Below are 25,190 nucleotides of genomic sequence, written 5' to 3'. Positions count from 1 at the left end.
CTCTCCAGGACCAGTTGTTCTGAAAAGGGAACTCRATTCACCTTAGCTACGGGTTTTGATTGTTTATAAATACATCTTCTGAAATTGATATCTTGCTCTTGAGACTGTTTTCCCTTTACTTTCAAGAGGCCATGTGGTTAGAAAAACAATCCAGTGATTTACAGCTTCTTTCTTGGAGGTTAGGTAGGGGCAAGTCTAAATTGCCAAAGTGTATTGGATACTCAGAAAAAGGGAGATTGCAAATCACAAAAGCAGTAAGGAACTGCTGGTATTTTTAGTCTTCTGCACAGGCATTGGGAAGTCATTTTTCTGGGTGACTGAGGTAAGAGACACGTGGTTCGAAATCCCTCAAATGGCAAAATTCTGACTTTGTCTTGTCATTTCTTTGTAGTTGGAGACAAGGTTCCTGCTGATATAAGAATTACTTCTATCAAATCTACAACTCTAAGGGTAGACCAGTCAATTCTCACAGGTACAGTTTCTGTGACTTTTATGTAATGATGTGCATAATTGAAAGTGCCTTTTCACCRTTTGTTTGAAATGATCCATTAGAAACAAGCCTGCAGCTATTGAAGTTCTCTGCATTCAAGTGCAGTAAATTTCTGATCTGGTAACTTCTAGAGTGGCTGAATGTGTTGCTTCATCACTGGCTTTGTGTTGCCTTTAGTGMGATGAACATTCTTACTGAGTCTTGTAATGTTTTTTTGGTCATCCCTTTCCCCCAACAGAAACAAGTAATTTGTGGGAAACTAAAATTTAAAAAAAAAACAAAAAAAAAACCACTTTAAGAATTTCCTTTTTTAATTTACAGAGTCTTCTATGTTTGAACATCTTGACACCACTCAAACATGAAAGTATGTAAATCTTACTAAAAGTCTTTTCCAACAGAAGAGAACAATTTTTGCAATACTGGCAGCTTTTAAGGTGCTGCTACTAAAGACTCAGTACACTCGAGCCTTATTTGCTGAATTCTGTGCACACACATTCGTGTGTTTTCTGGTACTAGCCCTCAAGTGAAGGGGCTATTTTTAGATCCCTTTTCAGATTTGTTGAAAACAAAACAAAGTAGCAGCACTTCTGAATATAGGAAAGAAGCTGGGAATCAACCAAGCATGCTACAACAGTTTTTTCTCTCAGCTGGAACATGGAGATCTGTCTGCCTGTTTTTGGTAGCATAAATTAATGTTAACTAGCTCTGAATTTTAAAACAGTCAAGTATTCATAGGAAGCCTATTTTTCATCTTTGAATCCGTCTTGAAACAGGCTCCAAAGTTTCTCACCACAGATCCTGAATAGCACAAGACTGATCAAGCTTTCCTTATGTTTAGCACAGGAAAATGGGCGCACTCCATGCCTGTAAAGCTGTTGGAATAAGTAGAAATAACCCACCAGAATTCTATAAAAAGGGGCTATTCCTTGCGTTGATTTAAGTAACAGAATTCTTGTTTTGGAGGAAGCCTTTTCTGTTTGCAGCCAAGTTGATGCTTGAGTCTCCTGACTGATAAAATAGGACTGAGGTCTGAGAGGCTGCTCAAGAAAATCCTTTTRAAAGGGGAAGCTTTGGCTCTCTTGAGCTTACACAAAGTATTGTAACTCAGTGGCTGAAGCTAAGAGCACCACCTTGTGAATCTGGTGTAGCAATGAACATCTGCTTTTAAAGAAAAGGAGTCTTTCTGTACCTGTGTCACATGTTTGTAGAAACTGATGCATAATTTTTGCTACAAGTCAGACATTCCATTTTCTTGGCCTACCAAAATATTTCCTGTTTCACTCAAGCAATGAAATGAAAATCATCTGACAAAAGAAGTTTGACATTGTAAAAATTTCAGTGCTGAAGATTATAACTTTTTGTTTCCCTCAGGACTCCATATACGTAATCTCTTCTTAAGATTATTATCTTTATTTTAGGTGAATCTGTGTCCGTTATTAAGCACACTGACCCTGTGCCTGATCCTCGTGCTGTAAACCAAGACAAGAAGAACATGCTCTTTTCTGTAAGTTGTTCTGAGATTTTCAAAACATTCATAAAATAACACTGAAGCTGATAAAAATGTGCAAAACTTCACGTCTTCCCCAAAAGCTGCATGACTTTGCTGTGTTCTCTGCACACATCTCTGTGTGTCTCCCTACACATTGAACTAAATGCATTAAAAATTAGAATTAACTTTTAATAAAAGCTGTCCTTGGGGAAGATGCTGGATGAAACCAGTCTATATGAGRAAAATTATTTTTGTCCTTCACAAGGAAGTCTTGGAGGGTGGAGCACACACACTTTTAAAGTGCTTCTAAAGTAATTTCCTAAAGTAATGGTTCTTCCATGTGATAAGAGCCCACACAAATTGTGGTGTCATGTAGCTAAAATTGAGAACTGTCTTTCYATGTAGGAATGAAACAGTTTGTTCAAATTTATTTAAAGGAAGCATTAGATACCTTTCAGATAAGAAAATAACTTTTTTGCTGGTGGGCTGCTCAATTTAGCTGTTCCTTTCCATGTTAAATATGTTCACACAGGGAGCCCTAGAGAACACATCTCTTATTCATAGTAAATAACATTAAATCTGGACAAAATAGAGTCCTAATTAAAAAAAAAAAAAAAAAAGGGAGGCAAAACACATTCAATATTCCAGTTGAAATACATACTGCTTGCTCAGCAGCCAGGTTTGACTGTGCTTGTGAGAGAGATCAATACTGACTCATTTTGAGCTGGTTCTGGGAGCAAAAATTCCATCCTRGAGTGTTTCCTTACAGACACAGGCAGTGTCATCATCTTCCTCTTTACCCTTTATCATATCCTGGCTGAAACACAATGGTTTGGTTTGGGGGGTTTTCATGGTGGTTTTTTTAGTTAAATTAAAACCAAAGGAAACTCACCCACAAAACCTATTTGTAGGTTGACWCCCAAGTTTTCCCTTCTCTTTCTTTACCTCAGGGTACAAACATTGCTGCTGGTAAGGCCATGGGGGTGGTCATTGCAACGGGGGTAAACACCGAAATCGGGAAAATCCGCGACGAGATGGTGGCGACCGAGCAGGAGAGAACCCCCCTGCAGCAGAAACTGGACGAGTTTGGGGAGCAGCTGTCCAAAGTCATCTCCCTGATCTGCATCGCCGTGTGGATCATCAACATCGGCCACTTCAACGACCCCGTGCACGGCGGCTCCTGGATCCGCGGYGCCATCTACTACTTCAAAATCGCCGTGGCCCTGGCTGTGGCTGCCATCCCYGAGGGGCTGCCTGCTGTCATCACCACCTGCCTGGCACTGGGCACRCGCAGGATGGCCAAGAAGAATGCCATTGTCAGGAGCCTGCCCTCGGTGGAGACYCTGGGCTGCACTTCTGTCATCTGCTCCGACAAGACGGGTACCCTGACCACCAACCAGATGTCAGTGTGCAGGGTACGTGCTGCTGGCTGCTTTTGCTTCTCCTTTGCTCCTCAGCACTGCTCAAATTCTCCTGATCCCGGCTCTTTTAGTTCTCATATCATCAAAATCCTGCTTTATTTCCCTAAGATAAGGAAAATACCTCCACATTTAATTCAGTTTTCCGCTGTGTAGTCTTGAAGGCTTTTGTCTCATCCCTTATTTAGTCACGGCCAAAAATAGCTGTACCCGCACTCAGGGAAGAGAAAGTTGTTGGTAAGCAGCTTTCCATTGACTTGTCTGTGAGCCTTTCAGGTTGTGGTAACTCTTTGGTGTGATTTATGCCTTTTTTTAGAAAGTTACACTTAACACACATCCTGTTCTACAGAGTAAAACACTTTCCTCTTTAATTGAGAAACACAACAATGGTGGGGAAACGTAATATGAGAAAAGGAGATTTACTGCAGTAACTCTGGTAGTCAAATGTGTTTTCACTACTGAGTGGTTCCACCTTTATTTGGTTATCTTGGTTATCTTTGCTGGTCTGATGTGGATCACTGTAGTGTTTTCAAAGTGTAACACTGACTAATCTGGCAGCTTGAGGTGCAGTTGACTCTTGTTACCAGCATTGTCAGAGTCATCTTCATTGTTGGTGTATTTTTAGGTGAGCCTGAGTTCTGTGCCTCTCCTCCCTTCTCCCCAGTACTCTGGGTTCATTTGGGGCTTTCATGGCTGGTTGCTTAACATAATGTATGTTCAGCTGCCAGTTTGTGCTTCTCTGTAGGGATTTAATGGAGAAAACACTGAATTCTTCTGTTTAATAACTTTGGATGTTCAGTGGCACAGCAACTCCAACATGAAGTGTCCAGAGTCTCATTACAGTGGGTTAGAATTCCAAATGTGTGCATGTCGAGCACTGCACACMAGTGGTGAAAGTTTGTAAGCCCTAAGCACTTTATTCTCATGTGATTGATGGCTTTTTCTTCCTAATTGGTGGTTGACTTGTTCTACTTCCTTAAGTATCGTAGTATTTATACCTAAGAGACACAAAGCAGCTGCTCATCAGTATTCCAGAGGAGGTTACTTGCAGTAGAGTTGCATAACTGCCCTAGTCTTTGCAGGGATTTTTTCATCTTGCAGATGCCAAAAGCAGGAGCCTTCCTGGTTAACTCATCATTAAAGTTGTGTTTATTTAAAAGCTCAAAAYGCTCTGCTCCTTATTTAGAGGGCTAAATGGTTTAGATCTTGTCCAGTGCAACTTACTTGGTTCCCTGGTAATCTCTGACAGTTGCAAAAGAACATGAATTGCAGTTTGCAAAAATGTAGCAAAATTCTGATACCCATAAAAATTGTAAGTTTATTTTATTGGGCTGTACTTTATGAGGATGCTTGTCTAAAACATAGGGCAGCTCAAYGAGGGGAGAGGAGGGCATTGCTAAAATGTGATGTGACAAAATGGCCTGTGCTTACCAGTGGATGAGAAGTTCCATTAGGATTAGAGAGAAATTGTCAATTAGAGAGAAATTATCTTCTCTAGTGCCATTCCAACAAGCCATGAAGAGTAAGACAGCTTCAGGCACTGTGGTTTTTATCTCCATCTTCTCAGATCTGGTCTGCCTGCAGCTCTCCTAGAAAGGAAACAAAGGAAAAACCGAATTGCAGGTCTCTTAGAGCTAAACTGCATCCCTCAGATTGGTGCCTTGATTTGAAGATATCATTTCACCAGTGCTAAAAGAGCACTTGAGTTGGGTGAATGATTTAAACTACCAGTGTCCCATGTGGCAAAGTGACTTGTAACTAGAAAACCAGGAYAGGAAACACTTTCAAGCTGGTGTTAAGAGAAACTGGCCATAGYCTGCCTCTTGCTAAAACCTCACCCTTTAGATCTCAGCTTTTCCTATTTGTAGATGCTTTTATTTTGACTTTGGCAGGAGTTGTCAGTGCCCAAGCTGCCCTGAGCTGCTTTTGACTGTTTCAAAGCAGAGAATTAATTCATGTTTCATGAGAGTTAATTTACTGGTGTGAAGCTTAGGAAGAGTGAGTTTGGATCTACTGAGGATTGTCGGGTGGTGTGTGAATGGTTTTCCCAGCTGAAGTGTCCACMGTTCCTGTGGTTTTCAGCTCTCAGTTTTCCAGTGAGATCTGCAGGCAGGAGGGCTGTTACCTGTACTTTGTGCTTCAGTATGGAGCTGTTCAAACATATGTGGGATCGAAGTGCAGAGAATYGGGTTTTGTATGGTTTGTTTGCTCAGCCTGAACTTGCCTCTTGTACCTGCTTGCTTAAGGCCTGTTTAAATCTCTTGCATTAATTATTGTTCAAAGATAGTAACACTCCTAACTCTCTAATTTCAGATGTTTATCCTGGACAGAGTAGAAGGAGACAGCTGCTCTCTGAACGAATTTACTGTAACTGGCTCAACATATGCTCCTATGGGAGAAGTGTAAGTGTTCTGTTCAAGTTAAATATTTGTCTGTGCATTTACTATTACCTTAATCTAAAAAAGGGATGCTTGTAATACTCAGTAGTGATTGTTAATAAATGAGACAGCACACTGAAGGGCTGGGAGGAAAAGTAATTAACAGGAAAACATAAACTGTAGAAAAGTAAACCTTCATGAAACTGAACAGTCTCCAGTATTGCAGTCTTCCCTTGATAATCTAAAAATTAATTAGGGGTAGAGAGGATTTATTTTATTGAGATCTTGCTGGACTGAGATTACCTATCTCCGTGCTTCTAAGTGAGGTTTCTTTTTTTATTTAAAAGCTGGGTAAATCTGAAGAGGTGTGCATTTGTTAGGCTGTGAGCTCAGTGTTTCCAATTTCCCTGCCTCAGACAATGGGGAAGTTGTTTTTTCTGAGGCATCTTCTGAATACGTTGGAGTTACCTCTTAAATCAGCTGTAAATTCCAGCCCCTGGCTCTCGGTAGTTTATTGGTGCATCTGTACTTGAGTTGATGTGTGTGTTTGTCTGTGCCTTTGCTATTTGAGCTGCTGTTAAACCCAGTCCTTTAGGAAAGGAATGAGCTTTGGTTTACTTTATCAGTTGCAAGTCTCTGCTACTGAGGTAAGTGGTTCATCCTGACAACTTCAGGAATTTTTAGGGCTCTGCTTCTTGAAGAAAAGCCTCTTTTTACTGARTTGTTACAGCTCCTTTTACTTGGTCAGTCCTCCATGTGTTTTATAATCTTATCAATTCAGTTTTAGTTGCAGAATACAATTCTGCAGTGGCTGAAGTAGAATTTCATTTCAGTTACTGTAAACATCTCAGCCTTGTGCYGTTTCACACGTGTGCCTCTGACTCCTGCAATCTTGCCCATCTCAGTAGTGATTATCTCTGTTTAATTTCCATAGCAGTTAAGACCCTGGTGTTCCCAGCAGCTGGAAATCTTAATTCCCCAGTTCTCTTTTTTGTTTCAAAGCTAATTGCTGTCAAAAGCTTATGCTCTCATTTCAGGAGATAGCATTTGCTCAGGCAAGGTGACTCCAGACCTTGCAAAACTCCCAATATTGCACTTGAGATGGTCTCACGAGCTCCAGATAAACAGAATAATAAAAGAGAATGTGGTGACAGATGTGGGGGATAATGAGACAGACAGCAATGTTTGTTAATGTGCTGTTTTTACTTGCTGAAGTTGGGGGAATGTGAACAAGTGTGCTGAACTCAATGCTTTTGTGTGTACAAAGGGTTTTGAGAGAGGGAAATGGCCTCAGAAAGGCTCTTAGTGGAGCACAAGGAAACACAGCTCAGCTCCAACCCTTAGGGCTGCTTTATTTCTGCATTTATGGACAGCTTTTAAAGCAGTGGCTTTGGACGGATTTTAAGTAAGGTGAATGAGTTCACCTTAGGTTGCAAACTCACTGAAAATAAAGTTTGGGGAGGTCAAGAGGCAGTTAATCCATTGCACTGCCCCATAGCAGGACCTGAACCATTTCTGACAGGTGTTATTTGGTGTTTCAGACACTCTTGTCTTCCACAACTGATTCAATTTCATAACCATTAAATGGTTTTGCACTAAATCAGCAATTTTTCATTTACTCTTAAAATATTTGATACCTAAATCATCCCTAAGATTCATCCAGGATATAAAATCACAAATACTTCTTACTAAAAGCCCCCCAAATTTCATACTGATTTTTTTTTCCCAGGGATATTGGGAGATATTGTCAAAGTTTGGAGTAGTTTTGCCATGCCTMGGCACACTCAGTGCTTACTGCAAACTGAGAGCACAAACCCAACAATAATTAAGAACTGCAGCAAAAGCTGGCAGATTGCATTTGACCTTCAAGTGAGTTCATTTGAAAAACCTGAAGCTGTAAGAAAAAAAAAATTCCTTTATCCAGAACTGATCCCAGCACCTTAGACTCTGCATTTGTTCTTCAGAAATTTTTGATAAGGAACACAGAAAAGGATTATAAAAAACACACTCTGGTGTAACTAATTATGGATATTCCAAAATGYTGGTGTTGTTTGAGTTCAGAACAGGTGAAAACAGGAAGTTTTGGGTGGGATAGACGAGGTGACAGCCTGAGAGTTGGACTGTAAAGCAACATCTCACAGCTTTCGTGCAAAATGTTTCATGCAAAATGAAACATTAAAACCATACTTGTTTTCTCAAGATTCATTTTGTTCTCGTGCTGTGTTACACAACACTGGAATTTGTTTGCAGTGCCACAACTGAACAAAAGCTTACATAATGGGACATGTCATAGTCTGTGTTGTGAATTCTTACGGAGTAATGATCCACATCTTTCCACCATCAGACCTTTTTCTTCCCCTCCTTGGGAGCTTTAATAAAAGATGTTATGTATTAGCTCTGCCTTGCTAATTTTACTGGGGGGAAAATAACAGTATTGAACAYTGTCTTGGTTCTTTTGTGCTTGCTGCAGAAGTATGGGAATGTTCCAGAAAAGGAATCGATTCACTCTTTCCAAATGTGAAAGTAGAGAAGTTGCTCCTTACTGGTGATGTCAGAATGGTGCATTCCTTCAGGAAAATGTACCTTCCTTTTCCTCTCTCTCAAGAGTTGAGATATTGATCATTTCTTTTCTAGTGGAATTAGTCTTGTGAAATGACTTCACTTCTCATGGCTTTAGGAGGCTCACGTGTAATACAGATCAATTTTTCAGCAGTTAAAGAGGTGCAATCTGCTTTAATGCCTGCCCAGTGCATGCACTTCATGCATTGCAGGGAAGCTGCAGATGTGCAGTGGGAAGGAAGCGAAACTCCAGGGTATCCAGTGATATTCCTSTCCTGCTTGGATCTCCCCTCCAAGCCCTGCACACGCTCAAACAGCTCCTGTGCCTCATCCCTGAGCATTTGTCCACGCTGCTGAGTGACTGTCCTTGGGGAAGTGAGGTTTTGTCACCCAGGGGTGGTCAAAGATGATCATTTTCATTCCATTCATGGYTCTGAGCAAACTTCAGAACTCCCCTTTGTCAATGCTGCTCTTCTCGACAACTTCTGTAGTTCCAAGTCCATGACTAATGAGCATTGTACTAAATGGAAATGCAGGAAAGAGGATAAAGAACAGAAGAGATGCTAATACTAAATAACTAACTTTCAATCTCCCCCTTTTCTTCCTCTGGAAAGGCATAAAGATGACAAACTCATTAAATGTAGCCARTATGATGGTCTTGTGGAACTGGCAACGATCTGTGCACTCTGCAATGATTCCTCTTTGGATTACAATGAAGTAAGTTCATGTCCTGGAACAGAGGAGAGTGTGGGAATGAGGATAAATGTTCTCATCTGTCTGTGTTAATACCTTTCAGTGGTAAATCCCCTTCTAGACAAGGGGGRAGGAGAGTATTTAGGTCCTCTAAARTATTAATTCTGATAATTACTTGTTTGTTGAACACTGAGAACTAAATCCAGCAGAAGTGTAATCTGTAATTTGGAGATCTCCTGGTGCTGCTCTCTTGCTTTGCCTCGCTGTCTTKTGGTTGCTGCCAAGTCTCAAAAAGTCTTAAATGCTTGATGATAAAATACTGACATCTCTCTCTGCTGCTCTTGAGGGTGAAAGCTTCAAATTCCTACAAATCAAACTCCTCAAAGCTGCTCTTTAAAAATAGTTTTACTTGTTTGAGACACATTAAATCTTGTTTAGCTTTTTTGGTTTTTTTTCCCCATTGTGAAACTTGAGCTTTTGTCTCTGGTAGGTTCCAGGTGAGGTTTAAACCCCTGTGTTTTTGTGTGCTTTGTGTTAACTCAAGGCTAAGGGAGTTTATGAAAAGGTTGGTGAAGCCACGGAGACGGCGCTGACGTGTCTGGTTGAGAAAATGAACGTGTTTGACACAGACCTGAAGGGACTCTCGAGAATCGAACGTGCGAACGCCTGCAACTCGGTGAGTCCCGTTTTACTGGGATTGTCTGGGGAGACAGCTCTGTAGTAAATCCCATCTAAATGCATTTTAATGCTGTTCTTTTAATAAGGTGATAAAACAACTCATGAAGAAAGAATTCACTCTGGAATTCTCAAGAGACAGAAAGTCGATGTCTGTCTATTGTACTCCAAACAAACCGAGCCGCACGTCCATGAGCAAAATGTTTGTTAAGGTCAGTCCCTCACTTGAGAGAGTGTGGTGGTGGGATGGCAGCACTGTATTTAAAAATTATGGTACAGCTCACTGCAGCTTCAAGTGGGAGGAAGGGCTTTGTGATTTAAATGTTGCAATAGAAAGGGATTTCTTAAGCTAATAAGCAAAATGACTTTTCCTTTCTGCCTCTGCAGGGTGCTCCTGAAGGTGTGATWGACAGATGTACACATGTCCGTGTTGGAAATGCTAAAATACCTTTAACCTCGGGAATTAAGCAGAAAATAATGTCTGTCATTAGAGAATGGGGAACTGGCAGGGACACGTTGCGTTGCTTGGCTCTGGCAACCCATGAYAATCCTCCTAAAAAAGAGGAAATGAATCTGGAGGACTCCTCAAATTTCATCAACTATGAGGTAAGATTAGTAGCACTTCTCTCTCCCCAAACTGAAGAATGGTGACTTCTTATGTTGGATTATTCCTTGAGAAAGTTACGTCTGAGAATTTTCTTTTTCTGGATATTTTTGATGTGAGACACAATAGTTTCCCACATGTATGGAGGGAATGCTCAGAAGAAGGGACTTTGTGTTTTAGAAGAAAAAGTTGATGGCAGGTAGACAGGCTGCTGCTGCTTGGCTTAAAACACAAAGAGAAATCAGTTAAAGAGTCCAAAAATTGTACTGTGGTTTCAGTTTTAATGGKTTTCAGTTTGGTGTTGCTCAACTGCAAGACCTTTTTTGGGATTTTGTGATGGAATGTACCTGCTCAGGTTCACTTCCCTGCCTCTGTGCTGTCAGCTGCAAGGGCTCAGTCCATGATTATCATCTTAGCTGCTCTGTAATTTTCCAATGAAATCTCTATCTGGTATTKAGGAGGAAGATAATAACAGTTGCATGAGTTTTTGGCTTGTGCTCTCTCTGCTCCTGGCACTGATGATAAAAATCAAAGACTCAATGCTTGCAGGTTGAATYTGCAAGGCTGGCAACTGGAGCACCTTTTAACTAATAAAATCAGTGCATTTGAAGCAAAAGTTGGTAAGGTAGGACAAGGAATCATCCCAAATGTCACGACATATGCAGGGAAAACAAATTATTTCACTGCTGCAGGATCTTACACTAAAACTGGGTGTATCTTGTTTCAGACCAACCTGACCTTCGTGGGCTGTGTGGGAATGCTGGATCCCCCGAGRATTGAAGTGGCCTCATCCATAAAGCTGTGCAGGCAGGCTGGCATCAGGGTTATTATGATCACTGGTGACAACAAGGGCACGGCCGTGGCCATCTGCCGCCGCATCGGGATCTTTGTGGAAGATGAAGATGTGTCCACCAAAGCCTTCACMGGCCGTGAGTTTGATGAGCTGTCCCTTGCTGCCCAGAGAGATGCCTGTCACCATGCCCGCTGCTTTGCCCGTGTGGAGCCTTCCCACAAATCCAAAATCGTGGAGTTCCTTCAGTCTTTTGATGAGATCACAGCCATGGTGAGTGATGGTTACTTGGTTAGAAAGGCAGATGCTTTGTTTAAACCCCAATTAAGCCTTTTCAGAGTAATTTCCCATTCTGGAACTTGCTTCCACGTTTCCCTGCACTTTGTGAGTTTTAAAGATCCACACCCAGTGCAAAATTCCTGTCTGGATCTGTATGTTAATACCCACCTTGTTTACTGATTCATTTCCAACCCTGAATTCTTATTTTAGACTGGTGATGGTGTCAATGATGCTCCTGCACTGAAGAAAGCAGAAATTGGAATTGCCATGGGTTCTGGTACTGCAGTGGCCAAAACTGCTTCTGAAATGGTTTTAGCAGATGATAATTTCTCCACGATTGTAGCTGCTGTGGAAGAAGGACGTGCGATTTATAACAACATGAAACAGTTCATCCGATACCTGATCTCCTCCAATGTTGGGGAAGTTGTTTGGTAGGTTTCAATTTATTTTTTCTTTGAACTAGAGTAGTGATGATGGAGTCTTCCAGTATTTCTCACTAAAACCAGAGGAGCAGGTTCTCCAGGTAATGGATCACTGTGGAAGTTGCATATTTCTGGCCAGCATGTTTCTTTAGTGAAGAATTGTAGCTTGGCACAGAAGTTGCACCTTGTGTTACACAGAATATTCTAGCTCAGTAGGTAATACTTTCCAATTGTTTCTATGATTGGAATAATTCTCTAGAGAAGGAAAACCAAAACCTTAATCAAACAGTACAAGATCTGGAATTTCAGATAACGTAGTCACAGACGTAGCTTGGATGTTTGTTTAACCTCAAGTTACAGGAACATGTCGTGTGTTCCTCTGGGAGGAGCAGTGGTGACCCAGCACCACAGAATGCATTTCTGGTGACAGAATGTAAATATTGATGTCCTCAGAGTCCTCACATCAAAGCAGACTTTCTCCCAGAGGGGATAAACCACAGCAATTGTCTTGCCTTGTTTCTTGTCAGCTTTAAGGCTGTCCTTCATAGGGCTCTTGCTGCAGTCCCTGTTTCTGTTTTATTTATTCACAMAGGCTTGGAGCCATGAAAATTACTGGCTCATTAAACTTCTGCAAGGACTAGCAGTAATCTAGAGAAATGAAGCTTAGTCATTTGAGCTAAAATGTGTCTTTTAGAAAGTCAAGCCTTTATCCATATATATATATATATATATATATATATTTACCTGTACAGACTAGTAGAGTGAGGAAAAAACAACCTTAAAGTGAAAAATCTTCAATTTTTGAAGTTACCAAAAGAAGACAATGCTTCAAAGCTTACATGCCAGTGGTTAGTCTTTGCTCTTGGATATGTGTTTAGTTTTCTGATTGTGAATATTCAGCTTGTGATCTTCAGTGGGTGAGAGAGAACAGAAGTGCTGCTACAGGCTTAGGTTTAAACTTTACTGACATGCACCAGAACAAGCTTGTAACTGGTGGGTTTCTTTGTAGTATCTTCCTGACTGCTGCCCTGGGTTTTCCTGAAGCTCTAATTCCTGTTCAGCTGCTGTGGGTAAACCTTGTGACGGATGGTCTCCCTGCCACTGCCCTGGGCTTTAACCCTCCTGATCTYGATATCATGAATAAACCACCGCGCAACCCCAAAGAGCCCCTCATCAGTGGGTGGCTCTTCTTCCGTTACCTGGCTATTGGATGTAAGTACTAATGGCTTTCTTTTTTCCTTAAATAAACTAAGACATGAATTAAAACCTGTTTTATTTCAGTATTTGAAGTCTTGAGGCTGAAGTTCAAGCGTGACGAGTGAGGTGTTGTCTTGCATTTCACAGCACTGAGAAGCTCTTTTCTCTCTTTCAGGTTACGTCGGTGCTGCCACAGTGGGTGCTGCTGCTTGGTGGTTTATTGCTGCTGATGGTGGTCCAAGAGTTTCCTTTTACCAGCTGGTATTTGCTCAGTTTAATATCTGTGGGGGGAGAGGGGTGGTTCCTGCTGCTTTCGTACTTGAAATGACTGTACAAACCTGGTAGGTTATGGGAATTTATGTAATTAAACATTTTTTTCATCATGATTAATTAGTCTTGATAGTAAAGCTCAGAGGCTGGATACCTGAGCTTCTAACAATTTGAAGGACTAATTGTTGTCTTGTAAGTGAAATCCTAAAGAAGATTTTTCTAAAGCAGGCAAAAGTTTCTAAGCACTGGTTTTAGGAGTCATAATAGAAACTTTTGTTTCTGTAATACAGTTTTTTTCCTAGTTGCCTGTTTTACATATTAAAAGTTAACAAGCTGTGGAAGTGAGTTGATTCTGTTCTGTTCCAGAGCCATTTTCTGCAGTGCAAGGAGGACAATCCAGACTTCTTTGGGGTCGACTGCGTGGTGTTTGAGTCCCCGTACCCGATGACAATGGCTCTGTCTGTGCTTGTCACCATAGAGATGTGCAATGCTCTCAACAGGTTCGTATGTCCCCTCTGCATGGCTTATCCAAAATGCTGCTTTTTGTGCAATTTGATCCTTGGTGGACAGCTCAGCTAATGAAGAGTGAGTCACATTTCCCTTCTGAGTTGTGGTAGTGAAAACAAGTTTGACTCTTAGATAACATTTGAGATCTCTTATCATAAGGTGTATTTTTAAGTCTGCAATTTAKTCTGGTATTTTACAAAGCACAAGCAACTGAAATATTTTCCATTATTTTAATCTAAGCTTAATCAATCAGATTATCCCTCCTATGTTGGTATAAAGTGATATCAAGGAGAACTAAAATAAGAATGCTGAAGATATGGAAAATAGTTTTTCCTGCCCTAAGGGAGTGTGGGTTTAGCCAATTAATATTAGATTATAAATGGAAACCACTAAATAGCACAATGTCAAGGGTATTTTTCTTCAAATAGCTTAGAGGTCAGTTAATTTAAAAACAAATAAACTTGAAATACAAGTGTACTGGRGTAGTCCTACATAAAGATACTGCTCTACATCTCCTGCTCTGGATCTCAGCCTCTTCTAAATGCAGATGGGATCAAGAGCCAGCATTAAGAAGGTGCAAGTTCTTGACCCCCTGGCAGTCATTCAGAGAAGTTCAGCAGAAGTTGGTGCATTTGGGGCCCTGCTAGATTCAGGGGGATTCTGTCCTAGGCCGCCATGTCCACACTTCCCTTTCCCCCATGGAGAGGATTTTGGGGTCACAGTGAAAAGAACTGATCAGGAATGAGCAGAACACCTGAGACCTTCATGAATAAACCTGAGGCTGATGGTGCCTGCTTTGCTAAGCTGACTCCCAGGCCAGTTTGGAGYTGCAGCCAACACCCAAAGCCTATCCTGGGCTGTTTCCTGCCTGCCATCCCATCCCTGTGCCTTGCCAGGCTGCTCTGTGGTTCTCAGAGTTTCCTGTTGGTGTTACAGTCACACACCAGCTGTGTTTTCATTGCAGCCTGTCAGAAAACCAGTCCCTGATGAGGATGCCCCCGTGGGAGAACATCTGGCTGGTGGGGGCCATTTGCTTGTCCATGTCCCTCCACTTCCTTATCCTTTATGTGGAACCACTGCCAGTAAGTGCTCGTGCCTTCCCTGATCCCTGAACTGACAGAACAAAACCTTGTGGGGTTTGATGCCAGGGCTGGAGGGGGAGCTCGGTAACCCCTGGCTTTTCTTGCAGATTATCTTCCAGATCACACCTCTGAACTTGACACAGTGGCTGATGGTATTGAAAATCTCCCTCCCCGTCATTCTGCTGGATGAAACACTTAAATATGTGGCCCGTAACTACCTGGAACCTGGTAAAGATGATAGTGTGCGGCCTGCCACCAAACCCTGTGCTCTGTCAGCATGCACCGAAGGAGTTTCCTGGCCGTTTGTGTTCATTACTATGCCCCTGGTTATCTGGCTTTACAGCACAGACACTAACTTTAGTGATATGTTCTGGTCTTGACTGACATGGTGACGAGTTTTACATTCAAAGGAAAAAAAAAAAAGTTTAACTTAATTTTTTTATTGTTTAGAGCAACTGTCTATTTCTGCTGAATTTTCACATGAACATATTTGCCGGTGATGGAGGTTTCATAATCTAGATTTTGGTTTTTTGCTTTTTCTGACTTCAGTGGGGGCAATATATTCCTCTTTTATACACAGTTAAAGTGTCCATTGACATGTACAGAGAACTAACACTATTTTATGCAAATATTTTTTTGTAGATGAAAAGCATGTACAGTGTTCTGTTCAATAGTCTATTCATCATGTAAAAAAAAGTAAATTTTTTTTGAGCCAGCGGACACTATCAAACTAAATTGGCAGCAGATTTTAGGGAATGAATGTGTGTTGTCTAAAACTAAAAAAGCATGTAACTGTTTGTCTTCTGCATGATCATCCAAACTTAATTTGTCATAAAGTCAGGTTTTGTTCACGAGCAGAACTTTCTGCACTGGGTAGACAGTCCTGCTCCCTGGGTCAGGATTTCTTCTCGGTCCCCTCTTCCCTCACTCTCGGTTCTTGACTGTCCTTGTTTACACCACTTTCTGTATGAGGTATGCCTGATCTCGCTCGTGCAGAAAATATCATTCCAGGTGCAGCCTGCTGGGGTTCTTCCATACTCTCAACACACATAGGGTTGTTTTTTTTTAAAGATTATTTATTTGTCTATTGTATTTTATTGTAACAGACCTTATTTTGCCAGTGTTGCCCGTTATGCAGGGATAGGGAGGGCTACTTCTGTCTCCTTAAATCTAAAGCCTTTTTAACWCACACAATCTGTTTCAATTCAAGAGGGTTTAAGTTGGGGTTTAATACCTTTTTCACACGTGTCAGAGCCTTTCTTTTTCTTTTTTTTTTTTTCTCCCCTTTAAAATCAAAATTTGCAATGAGACCTGAAAAAATAACTTGCACTGCATAGCTAGAAATTGGATTTCCTACACTTAGGGCACTAATGCTCAGTTGTATACATGGAGTTACTCTGCTGGCCTGTTGTTAGCCTGACTTGAAGTAACAAGCTCGTGTGTGTTTTTTGTAAAATCTGTAAATAGCACATGACCAAATTGAACATATTGTATAGAACTATTTTTATTTTAATGTGGCACTAACCACCTTCATTATTACGGTAAATGTTAAAGCATGTTTTCAAATTCAGTCCTGTATCAACAATGTGTAAGTCATTAACAGTCCTAACTGTGGTGTTTTTCTCCAATGCCTTCCAACTTTCATCGACTAAAGTGAGTATTTTTCTTCCATTTCACCCTGCCAGTGGTGACTTGCTGTAAAATAGCATATGCTGTATACATGTTGAAGAATAAATAGTAATTTCCTTCATTCCCATGCTGTGTTTTGTCAAACTCTGCTGTGCTACATTATTATCACCACTTTAGACTCTTGTTTTGTGGTCTGAAGCTCAAATTACCGATTCCAAAGGCAAAGCACTTGCTTTTGGTTTAGTGTATTTTAGGGTCTTGTTTTATAGCACCTGGGAGCCTTAGCGCCCCGAGGTCTCACAGCTTTTGGTCTTAAGTTTGAGATAAAATCAGACAAATCTGTAACTTAAGACCCTGACAGCTGTTACCGTGAATGTTTAGTGTCCAAAACTCTCTGGTACTCATGGTCAGGTGCTGGTTTAGTCCAAAGCTTTTYCCTGCTCTGAAACAGGGGCTGCCCCTTGGAGCTGAGCACCCTTCCCTCGTCCCTGGTACCTGCAGTGCTCCAAGGGCAGGTGCTGCTCCTGGCAAAAACAGCTCATTATTTGTTATTTGCCATCTGAGAAGGCAAGAGAACAGTCCCAGCTTAACAGGGCACTCTTTGAAATGTGCCCTGGGGTCACAGTGTCTGTGGAGCAGCAGGTGCTGTTATCTTGTGCTGGCTCAGTCTGCTTTAGTAACCAAATTCAAACAGCTCTGTGATCCCTCTTAGAGGGGAAGGATTGTTCCAGGCTCTGTTCTGTTGGTGCCAGCTGGAATCCAGCGAGCACACATAATTCTCTAGGTTTAAGCTCTGGAGTGGAGATGCTTCCTCAGAACACAGAGGCTCTATCAGACATTCCACTGCTTTGTGATACTTTGTTTATAGAGACTTTGACTTGTTTGAGTTGATGCTGAAGTGGCTCAGAGGAGCTGACCTGATGATGTAGTAGGTGTGTTGCCAAACTGTGAGCATTCAAATCSCCCTGAATGCCCTTTTTTAGTGTGGAGGAGCCAAACTAAGGTTTTGCATTCCACAGAACTGCTGGCCTGCACCAGCCATTTGCTGTGTCAATAACAAATGAGCAGCATGAGCCTCATCTCTGTTCCTTGAAACAAAAAATAATAGTTCCTGTGATCTAGGACTCCTTGAGATCAAAGCATATACCAGTATGTTATTTGCTGGAAACAAATTAGCAGCTTAGTTCTGYGTGCTCCCACTGCTGCTGACAGACATTTCCAGGGCAGGAATGCCACAAAATCCTTGAACACGGGTTCTGCTGAACCTCAGAGCACCATKTTGGTGGCCTTTTTAAAGCCACATRTCTGACTGCCACCTGAATAATTCTGCTTCTTGTACAATCCTATTCCTGTTTTTTATGCCAAATAATCCTGCTATACATCCTTTTTCCCCCCTCTTAACAAGCTGAAGGGAAAAATGACTGTCARTAAGTAGAATTCAGTCTTCAACACCCTCTCTGTTGGATCTGTCAGTGTTGAAGATGAATCTTGTTGCTTGTCACGGATTTCTGTAGGCATCTGTGAGCTTGTTCGTGCCACTCTCTCAGAGGCACTTGGGGTAGGGCCTCGTGTCCCTTGGAGTTTGCCTTGAAAGCTGACGAGTGGTGGGCACAGGGAGTGGGGTCCATCCCTATCAGCTCCTGAGCTTGCAGGAACAGTCAGGTTTTATAAGGTGCTCCTACAGAGCCAAGCAATCTTCATCTACCCTGTTTCTCTTCTMTTTCTCCCAGTCTTGTCCAAGTTTTCCTGCAGAAATGGAGCAATAGGGTTGCCCAAGAACAGCAGTTGCAGATCTTGGCTGGCTGCTGTTCTTTCAGGACTTCTGTTTTCCAAGTGTTGTAAATGAGGTTCCTCCTGGGCAGTGAAGCATCCTGCCCTGGAAATCACATCCTTGTGATCCTGGACCTGGGAGTGCTGGCTCTGGGCTCCAGCCCAGGCAGCTGAGCAGGCTGGGGGAGGCTGCAGGAGGAGCGTGAGGCAGCTGAGAACTTTCCTGTTACAGAAAGTACAGAACTKCAGTGCAAAGTTTGTAATGTCTGCAGGAAATGTCTGAACTAAAGTGTTTATCCTTAGCTGTATAGATCCTGTCATCCTTCAGCCTCAGTCCTTTCAGCTGCAGAAGTCAGGGAGGCCTTTTCAGGACAGACTCGTTTGCTAACATCTCAAAAATCAGAACTCTCTTTTAATTTCTTTGGCCCCAAGTATTTCTGACCTCTCAGTGCTGGGGTTGAAGTAGGTAACTCCTGTTGAACCGTTAGCCCAGAGAAGATACCAAAAGCAGCACTTAGTCACAAGCAGAATTCAGAATCCCCCAGGCTTTATCTCCCACTCCATTCTTACAAAATAACTTCATTTTTTTTTTTGTTTCTCTTTGCTCCCATCTCACCGAGCTTTTTCATYTCTGCTATTTTCTGGATTCCTTGGTGCCCTCACACATCACTGCTTATTCTCTACTGTGAGAGGGGTGTGTAAGACCAGGATCAATCGTGTGATTGATGCTGCCTTATGCTGGGAACACCAGGAAGGATATTGGCTTGTGCTGGGACCCCAGTGGGTCTGGAATGAGAGCAGCTCCTCCTGAATGTTCTCTAGCAAGGAGGATGCTCAGGCAGCTGCAGTCATGCATTGAATTTTTAGCCAGGAGCTTTTTGTCTTTGCAGTGCCTTGGGCTCTCTCTGCTTTCACGTGTGAGTGCTCCAAAGTGCTGAGCTACACAACGAGCTGCTCCTTCTTGCTGGCATCCGAGCAATAAAAATAGTTCATACTTGGTTTCCCAAAACATTATTGCAAATAAAATGAGTGTGAAAGAGGCTGCAGAAACACATTTCTACCAGTCTGTCAAAGTGCTCMGAGGCTTGTGTTGGTAGAGAGGCTGTTGGGGAGGTTCCTGGTACGAAACTGAGTTTTTAATCTGATGATAGAATGCAGTACAGCAGTGCCGGCCCGAGAACACAGCTCGGGCCCAGGGTTGATGGTAAACAGCCCAAAGGAGGCTGAATTTGCTGAGGTGAAGGGAGGTAAAACTGATACAGAGTCGTCTGTCTCTTGCACCTGTCTTGTTTACTTTTTTGCACTTCTAACCATTAACTGTTTCCCTAATCTCTGCTAATTACATCCTTAATTGCATTAATATGCATTTTCAAATCTTAGCAGGAGAGCCCAAATTTTAGTGTTGAAGCAGTGTTTGGAAGAGCTTCCACGGAGCTGTAGGGACTCAGAGCAGTCTCTCCAGACACGAGGCTGACCTTATGCTGTGGTAGGGGTGAAGTACAGCAGGAGCTTTAGGACGTTGTACTCTACCCTTTGCCTACACATTAATCCGTGTAGTTTAATGACTTCTTCAAAGCTTTCCTACTGCTTCCCAGAACAAGCTGCCTAACTTGGAAAAGGGACATTGTTAGGTCACTTTGGGGCCAAACTTGTCGTAATGCCTCGACTGAAAAAAAAAACAAGCGCATAATATGGAACTTGAAAGTAAAAATTCCAAAGAAGTGAGAATTGTCTGTTGCCACTGGTCAGGCAGAGAAAGGCAAATGCTAATTAAACRTGTCTTAATTGTTCTTCACTTGTCTTGGGTAGGAAGTGCTGGCTCTGCTGATAATCAAGGAAGCTGAGCCTTAATCCAGAGGATTCTGAGCTTCAAGAACAAAGTAACCTGAGAGTGTCCCTTCAATGACAGAGCAGCCAGTTAGCAAACTTAACATTCTTTCTTCTGTCACTGTTGATCTTAGTCTTGCTTGTATAATGATACTTAGCATTCATCCTTTCATTAACTGAYGCCTTTTCTTTCTTTCCTTTTCAGCAATACTGGAGTAATCGCTTCCTAAACAATTTTGCAGAAATGTAAGGTTGTTTTGTTGCGTGCATGTGTTTTTAGCAACACATCTACCAAAACTTCTGCATGTATCGTGTAAAGATTCTTTGCTTTCCCTAAAAACAAAACTCATTGTGTTCTCTGTGGAAGAAATGTGTGGTACCATTAGGACTTCATGATACAGATGTACAAACGTGCAATATAGCTTGCCAAGTCGGAACTCTCTCCAGAGAAGTTGGGTTTCTGTGCTGCATGGAGAAGAGTTTGGTTATCCTTGAACAAGAATTGCGGAGCTGTCAGCCAATTTCCATATTCCTGTATGTAAAATGTCAGTTTYTACAATGTACAATATCAGATAATGCATGCCTTGGGTTGTAGACGGATCTCTCTCTGTATTGTATCATCCAAACATCCTACTCCAACAGCTTCTGTACAATGCTCTCCTATTTATAAATCCATGGAAACGATTACAGATGAATGTTAAACCGCAAGCCTCCACTTCATACCGTTGGATTTTTTTATCATCTGTGCAAATCAACCTCTTTTGCACTGTAATGTAACTTATTTAAGGCAGTAAGACAGATGTTGGTGCAATACAAAATATCGTGATGCATTTATCTAAAAAGCAACAACGACGTAGCCAGTTCCCACAGCTGCATGTGTGACCTTTAGAAGTTGTAAATAAGATCAATTGTCTATTGACATGCTGACAGTAAGGAGCATCACACCTAGTTTCATTTGTATCAGGTAAATAAATTTATTCTACAATACATACTCGGCGTGTTATTTGATGCACTTTGTTTCCTGCAGGTCCGTGCGTAGGCACTGCAGCGCGCTCTTATTTTAATGCCAGGATYTAATGACACTTTTTAGCACCAACACCATTGCAATCTTTCCTCCTAGAACTATGCAGATGCAGCTGCTCCTCGGCAGTATTGACCTCCTCGCTGGTGTGATTTCCTCTGTCCAGGGGCTTGTGTGTGTGTTTAAGGGACACTGTCAAGTACTTTGATCACTCAGTTTTTTTAAAATGCTCCATTGTTTGTAAAATCCCTCTGAGAAACGTAAAATAAACAATTCTTTCCCAACTACATCTTTATTTTTTTTGTCCTTTTCTGTTTTTTAAATTGCCCCAGCCTAAAGTAGCTCCATAGGCAAAAGGAAGATGAGCCAAAGTRTTTGCTCCAAACCACACCACGAGCATCCTGCTGGGAGTGCTTGGCAGTTTGGGCTCACTCTTCCCCAAACCCAGGGCTCTTCTGCCACAAGCTCACAAAGTTGCTGCTGGGCAAGGCTAAAGCACTCCCARGGTAAAAGCTGGATTTTCCAACTGTCCTGTAATGCTCTGCTCCAAAGCCCAAACACTGGATTTTGTTTGGAGTAAGAGACAACTCAGGAATGTGTTTTACATTAAGTGTAATGCCTCTTAGCCTCCAGCCCGATAGCAACACCCCAATGGCAACAGCGTTATCCAGATGAGGTGACAGCCTGAGACCCTTCAAACACAACAGGGACAGGTTTAAAAATACAAGGGTTGAATTCCATGGTGCTGCATATCCATAGGATGGTGGAGGGTGTTTTAATTCAGCTGAGCTGCTGCTGGCTGCTTCCTACTATGGAAGGCTGAGCTGTCAGAGCCGGGCTCCACACTCCGTTATCTCCCATTGCAGCAATTCCCACAGCCCGATTTAGAGCCAGTCCTTGGCACACAGAGCCAGTGCTGTCAGTACAGCCCCTCCTGAGCTCAGGGCTGCAGGATTTGGCCAGGCMAGGTGGGGGACACTGCCCCATGAGCACCTCTTCACCTTCACAGCCTCAGCAGGGCTTCCACATGGAAGCCACCACGGGAAAAGGGAGCGTTTCTCAGAGCTCACCATCACTGCATCACCGTGTGGAACTTGCTCCAGCTCAGCTGCTCTCCTGCCCCTTCTTTCTGCACCTTTGTGCCCAGCACCAGTGCCAAAAGTAAAGCTCAGCAATGACAGGAAGTTGTTATTCAGCACCCAACTCATCACAGCGAGGTGCATTCCTCAGATGGTTCCAGCAGCTCCACGTTCAGACAGCGCTGAGCAAACTCACACCAACTCACACCTTATTTTTAAACATTTCTTTAAATGATGAACTGCAGTTTAAGCAGAACAAGTCCCCCAGCTGGAGTACAGCCACGTGAGGAGAACGTGATGCTCAGTGGGTTGCCAAGGTACTCAGTGCAAGAGTATGTGGTAAGAGATGCTGAAATAAACAGCTTCATCTTCCCCCTCCTCCTCCTCCTCCTCTCCCTGCAAACCCCCAGCTCTAAAGCATCACATGGATGAGCCCACTGACAGCACAGAGCAAAGAAACCTCTCCCCACAGCTCAAATAATGAGGCATTGTGGACGTATTACACCAAACTCTAAATACAGAGAGCAGGAAATATCCCTATTTTTACCTCAAGGTGAATTTGAGGATGATTAGAGCCTACATCCACCCCCAGAAGGGTGGGTGAGAATGAGGGAAGCTCTGAGCACTGAAAAGGTCCTCTAAAATATTTCATCCCAACAGTTTATCCACATGGAAGTGCAGAGAAGACTTTGGACATGAATTTATCAGGCTCCAAGGATTTACCTGATCTATTTTCTCCCAAACACCCAGTATTAYATGTCCCTGCCTCCTCTTGGCCAACTTCCAAAGGACACTTTAACCACCTAAAGCTGTTTAATTTGAAATTGTAGRTTTATACTGAGTTTAAGCCCTCCTAAGGTCACTAAATAGAGACTGCAGATCTTGGTTTTAAAAATATATTAGGTTGTGGTATGTTTATGGAACTTGCAATGACCATGGCAGGCACAGCCTTTGAGATTTTCTTACCACTGAGAACTAAATGAGGGAATAAGGCTTGCTGAATCAGAAATCCTGCCTGCTTCTGCCCTGGATGGATCASTTTCCACATCACTGAGCTCCTGAAAAGCAAGGAGGAAAGAATCACCACACAAAGAGGCTTAATGAGGAAGACAGTTACTGAAAGGGGGAAAAAAAAAAAAAGTCCTAGTTAATCAAAAATCTCTCTGTAATCAGCAGTAGCAGAAAAAGAAGCAGCACCTCGATTCAATAGAGAACACTGATAATGGCCAGCAATCCTTAGTCCCTCCTTTATCTCAGTCTCAATTCCACAATTCCCATGATCTAGAAATCAGAATTAGAAATATTGCTTGTATTTCAGGTGTTATCAGCACGTGACAGGAGGAAATGCATTATTTAGGCAATTTCTAACCCTACCATGAATGTGTGCTGCTTTTAGACTGGTAAATTCAGCCTTTTAGCSCTTACCCAAGTCTCTGTACAGTTTCATGAAATTCTGTCCCTTTCCCATCAGTTCTTGTCTTTCCTGTCATAAAGCAGGAAAGAATTAAAAGTTAGTAATGAAATATGTGGTTTAAACTCCAGAATTTCAAGCAAATAGGGGCACTTTGCCCAGACCAGCACCTCAGACACACCAACACTTCACAGCACAACTGCATGATGACAAATTTCTTGCCTTGTGTCCTATTCTATTTCACTTCCATCACTGATTTAACATAGGCTGAACTTCAATTCTTGGCTTTGTGATCTTTTCTTCTCGGGTGCAGAGCATGTGATTGAGGGAGGGAATGAGGTCAGCTGCTTATTAAGGGCTAATTGTTATATTCCCTGAWCTAAATGCCTGTAACTGCATTGGAGAGTACCAGATCTCTGCAAAACCAGAGATCACAGTCTAAAATTAAAGCACTAATAAAGGCTCATTAATARGCAAGCAGAATCCCTCTAGAATTCTGGAGTGAGGGCCAAATATATCTCTCTATGTAATCTCAACATGTATGGCACCTTCAAATTCCACAGTCTCTGAGCAAAGACTGCACACAGCTCTGTAACCCCAACACACCAGGTACTCACCAGGCTTTWTCTGCAGGCTCTGACAACTCATTTYCACCAAGGAATCAAATTCTCAGAAAACCAAAGGTGTGAGGATACAACTCTGCTTTGGACAGCCATCTCAGACTTGTTTGCTAAAGCTGCACCTGRGCACTCATCGTGGAGTAGTTTCAGTTTCCTGCCTGAAACATTATCAGATTATCCACAAATATACTACAGAATGGTTTGAAGAGAACTGTGGCTCTCCAGTTTCCTGTTCTGTGTAAAAACATSAGAGAAATGTGTAAGGCCAGTGGTTTCCACCTGCAATGAACAACCTRTTTAAAGGAACCATTAGAATAAAATGGCTGAAAAATACATCACATACCTGATATACTCATCACAATTAAATGTGTCCTGTCTTTAGTTTAGTAACAAAAAACAACTCAACTTTCATCCACAGCAGAGGTTTGGAATACAACCAGAAAGCTGATGCTGCTACCCAGCTTTCAGCTGCAGAATATGTCTGGTGAATGCTGAGTGTGAGGAGAAAGCAAAGTCTTTTTTATAGAGAAATGATGCTTTGATTATGCTTGCATATTTTTTCTGTTATGAGGCCTGTGATGAGCTGAAATCCATTCASTGCATCCCAGAGCAATGGTAAAGAGATGAACAGGATCAGGCCCCTCATCTGCCAGAAAATCATTAATAAAGTATTTGCTCTCCCTGAGCTGCACCCATTTGTGGATTTGCTTACTGGAAGAGCAGGAGCAGTTTATGCCAATCCAACTGCCACGACAGCTTGGCTTTGCTGCTCTTCCCCTATCACTCCAAATAACCACAATTCAGTCTGGTATTTTGGAAAATAATGCCCACAGAATTCCAGAGAGAACTGACAACCAGCTGTTTTCTTCTCTTAAATGGATGAACTATTGAACTCCTYCTTTGTAAGCCATGACATACAAAAACATTTCCAAAACAGACAATAATCTGCTATTCCTTTTGTTGTGCATTTTTGATACAAC

General features: G+C 42.1%; 1 protein-coding gene across 3 annotated transcripts in view; it reads left to right on the top strand.

Annotated features, from left to right (window-relative positions):
- ATP2A2 (ATPase sarcoplasmic/endoplasmic reticulum Ca2+ transporting 2) overlaps positions 1-21,387 on the top strand; it is a 43,914-nt gene extending 22,527 nt beyond the window's left edge. Inside the window, exons 6-21 of one of the 3 annotated variants that reach the window (XR_008966095.1) lie at positions 392-472; positions 1,909-1,994; positions 2,930-3,394; positions 5,711-5,799; positions 8,949-9,051; positions 9,572-9,703; positions 9,792-9,914; positions 10,090-10,308; positions 11,034-11,369; positions 11,586-11,806; positions 12,807-13,009; positions 13,170-13,255; positions 13,631-13,764; positions 14,736-14,853; positions 14,961-16,506; positions 20,285-21,387. Coding sequence is in view for 2 of the 3 variants with exons in the window: in XM_057377783.1 (XP_057233766.1) it covers positions 392-472; positions 1,909-1,994; positions 2,930-3,394; positions 5,711-5,799; positions 8,949-9,051; positions 9,572-9,703; positions 9,792-9,914; positions 10,090-10,308; positions 11,034-11,369; positions 11,586-11,806; positions 12,807-13,009; positions 13,170-13,255; positions 13,631-13,764; positions 14,736-14,853; positions 14,961-15,233 (2,669 nt within the window). In the remaining variant the exon portion in view is untranslated. Of the gene's footprint in view, positions 1-391; positions 473-1,908; positions 1,995-2,929; positions 3,395-5,710; positions 5,800-8,948; positions 9,052-9,571; positions 9,704-9,791; positions 9,915-10,089; positions 10,309-11,033; positions 11,370-11,585; positions 11,807-12,806; positions 13,010-13,169; positions 13,256-13,630; positions 13,765-14,735; positions 14,854-14,960 lie in introns of all 3 variants that reach the window. The other 2 variants (XM_057377784.1, XM_057377783.1) reach the window with 2 other exon arrangements.
- The last annotated feature ends 3,803 nt before the right edge of the window (positions 21,388-25,190 follow it).

Source organism: Malurus melanocephalus, unplaced genomic scaffold, assembly GCF_030028575.1.
Source record: "Malurus melanocephalus ecotype Western Australia unplaced genomic scaffold, MMel_1.1 scaffold_325, whole genome shotgun sequence".
Lineage (NCBI taxonomy): Eukaryota > Metazoa > Chordata > Aves > Passeriformes > Maluridae > Malurus > Malurus melanocephalus.
This window is presented reverse-complemented; position numbering and strand designations above follow the sequence as displayed.